The 1,867-nt window shown below is 45.6% G+C and overlaps 1 protein-coding gene across 1 annotated transcript in view; it reads right to left on the bottom strand.

The window, feature by feature from the left end:
- LOC109862299 overlaps positions 1–1,643 on the bottom strand; it is a 3,485-nt gene extending 1,842 nt beyond the window's left edge. The window contains exon 1 of the mRNA XM_020442308.1: positions 344–1,643. Coding sequence (XP_020297897.1) covers positions 344–1,643 — 1,300 coding nt within the window. The remainder of the gene's footprint in view (positions 1–343) is intronic.
- Between the last annotated feature and the right edge of the window lie 224 nt (positions 1,644–1,867).

Here is a 1,867-nt window from a genome sequence, read left to right as displayed (position 1 = left end):
CTGCTTTGTGCGCATGCGGTGAACATTCAAGCACGCTTGCGCATTTCTCTTTCTCGCGTTCTTTCTCTCACTTTCCAATGCTTTGTCTCGCTCGCACTCACTTGGTAGATGCGCCTGCGCATAATGACGCTTGACCATCTATGCCCATATTTGGACTTCGTGCGTCTCCCTTTCTCGGGCCTCGTGCCTCTCATTGCGAAGATACGCGACTAGCAATATAGGAGTATTACATATATGGAGTCGACAATGTTTTTGTTAGCTAGATGCGAACGTGCGCTAGTATGAAATGACCGAATGCGGGATATCAAGGAGATCAAAGATCTAGGGAGGGGTTTTTTGGTACCCTCATACCACGGTTTTCCCAAAACCTTCCCTTTGAGCCGAAAATATCGGAGGCCTTTATACCGGGCCTCAGTTGTAAGAAACGCAGTGGACTCTTCAACCGCCATAGCTCGAAGGCTAGGAAAAACCGATCTGGCGGAGCAAGTTTCTGAAGAGTTTGGTTCCGGCATATCTAGAGCCTTTTTAGCGTACTGGTCCGCCATTTTGTTCCCCCGGATGTTTTTATGAGCAGGAACCCAAAGGAACTCAACCCGAGCTTTTCGCGCAAGCAACTCTAAGGTAAGCGTCTTTATTTTATAGATATCTGTAGGATGACTGCCCTGCGGGTCAAAGGAGTCGAGGCACCTAAGGACACTTAACGAGTCCGTGGCTACATACGATTGACCGAACTCAAAGTCACTGATGTACTCCAACGCGCAGAGTACGCCCCTGGCCTCAGCATCAAAAACTGAAGAATGATTATTGATTCGGGAATAGTGTGTCATATCTGGGTATTCAGACACCATTGAGTACCCCACCCTTGCAGGAGAACTTCCAGAAGGGGGTATGCGGGAACCATCAGTATAAAACACATACGTGGCACGTTTTTCGACAAGAAACGAGGCGAAGGCCTGTTGTGGAGAAGTAGTATTTCTGAAGATCAAACCCGACTCAGTGTCGACTGGACACTTGAAGTAACGTACGTTGAACGGGAACGCAAGTAACCCCGGCAAAGGTCTCGGTTCAATCTGTTGGATCAACGGAGCAAGGTGTACAAAGATGTCAAACAGATCAAATCGATTATCATCACATATTGGTTCCCAGTTAGACAGGGATTGAGATAGCATGAGATTAAGAGGGTGGTCAGTTCGTGAAGCCACGCGGCATGCGTACTTTCGCATAAGATACTTGCGCCTACTTCGGAGAGGATGTTCATTGATAACATCCAAGAGTACATTGGTGGGTGTGGTACGCATGAAGCCACAAACTATACGGGAACATGCATACTGAAGTCTATCAAGGACAAGAGCCTCTCGATCCCCAAGAGGAGACGTTACCTGAGACCTCCAGTCCAACACCGACCTCACCAGGCTCTTGTAGGCAATAGAAAGAACACTCGGATGAGCACCCCATTTAATTCCAGCAATAGCTTTGAGAACACTTATTCTTGGAAGAACTCTTTTACGAATTTCAGAAACGTGAGTTTTCCACTTGAGAGCATAATCGAGAAACACGCCCAAAAATTTGACTTTCCAGACTATTTGTACAGTTTTATTGTTCAAAGAAAACTTAATGTTTTCCTTACGGATTTGCCACTTCATATTTTTTAAAGTATTAAGAGAGTAAAAGGTGGCGACTGACTTTTCTGGAGACAGTCTAAGTCCCAGGTCAGATAAGTGTGCGCTTAGGTTTTTTAGCGCAATATTGAGTTGATGGGCTACATACCTAACTGAAGAATGTGAACAATAAATGACGATATCGTCCGCATACATGATTATCTTCACTGGTAGAGGTAGGCACATTTCAACGAACGACATATAGAGAC

The sequence above is a fragment of the Pseudomyrmex gracilis genome, unplaced genomic scaffold, assembly GCF_002006095.1.
Source record: "Pseudomyrmex gracilis isolate BER0280 unplaced genomic scaffold, ASM200609v1 scaffold_1612, whole genome shotgun sequence".
Taxonomy (NCBI): Eukaryota; Metazoa; Arthropoda; class Insecta; order Hymenoptera; family Formicidae; genus Pseudomyrmex; species Pseudomyrmex gracilis.
The sequence above is the reverse complement of the archived record's forward strand: the minus strand, read 5'-3'. Positions and strand labels throughout refer to the sequence as shown.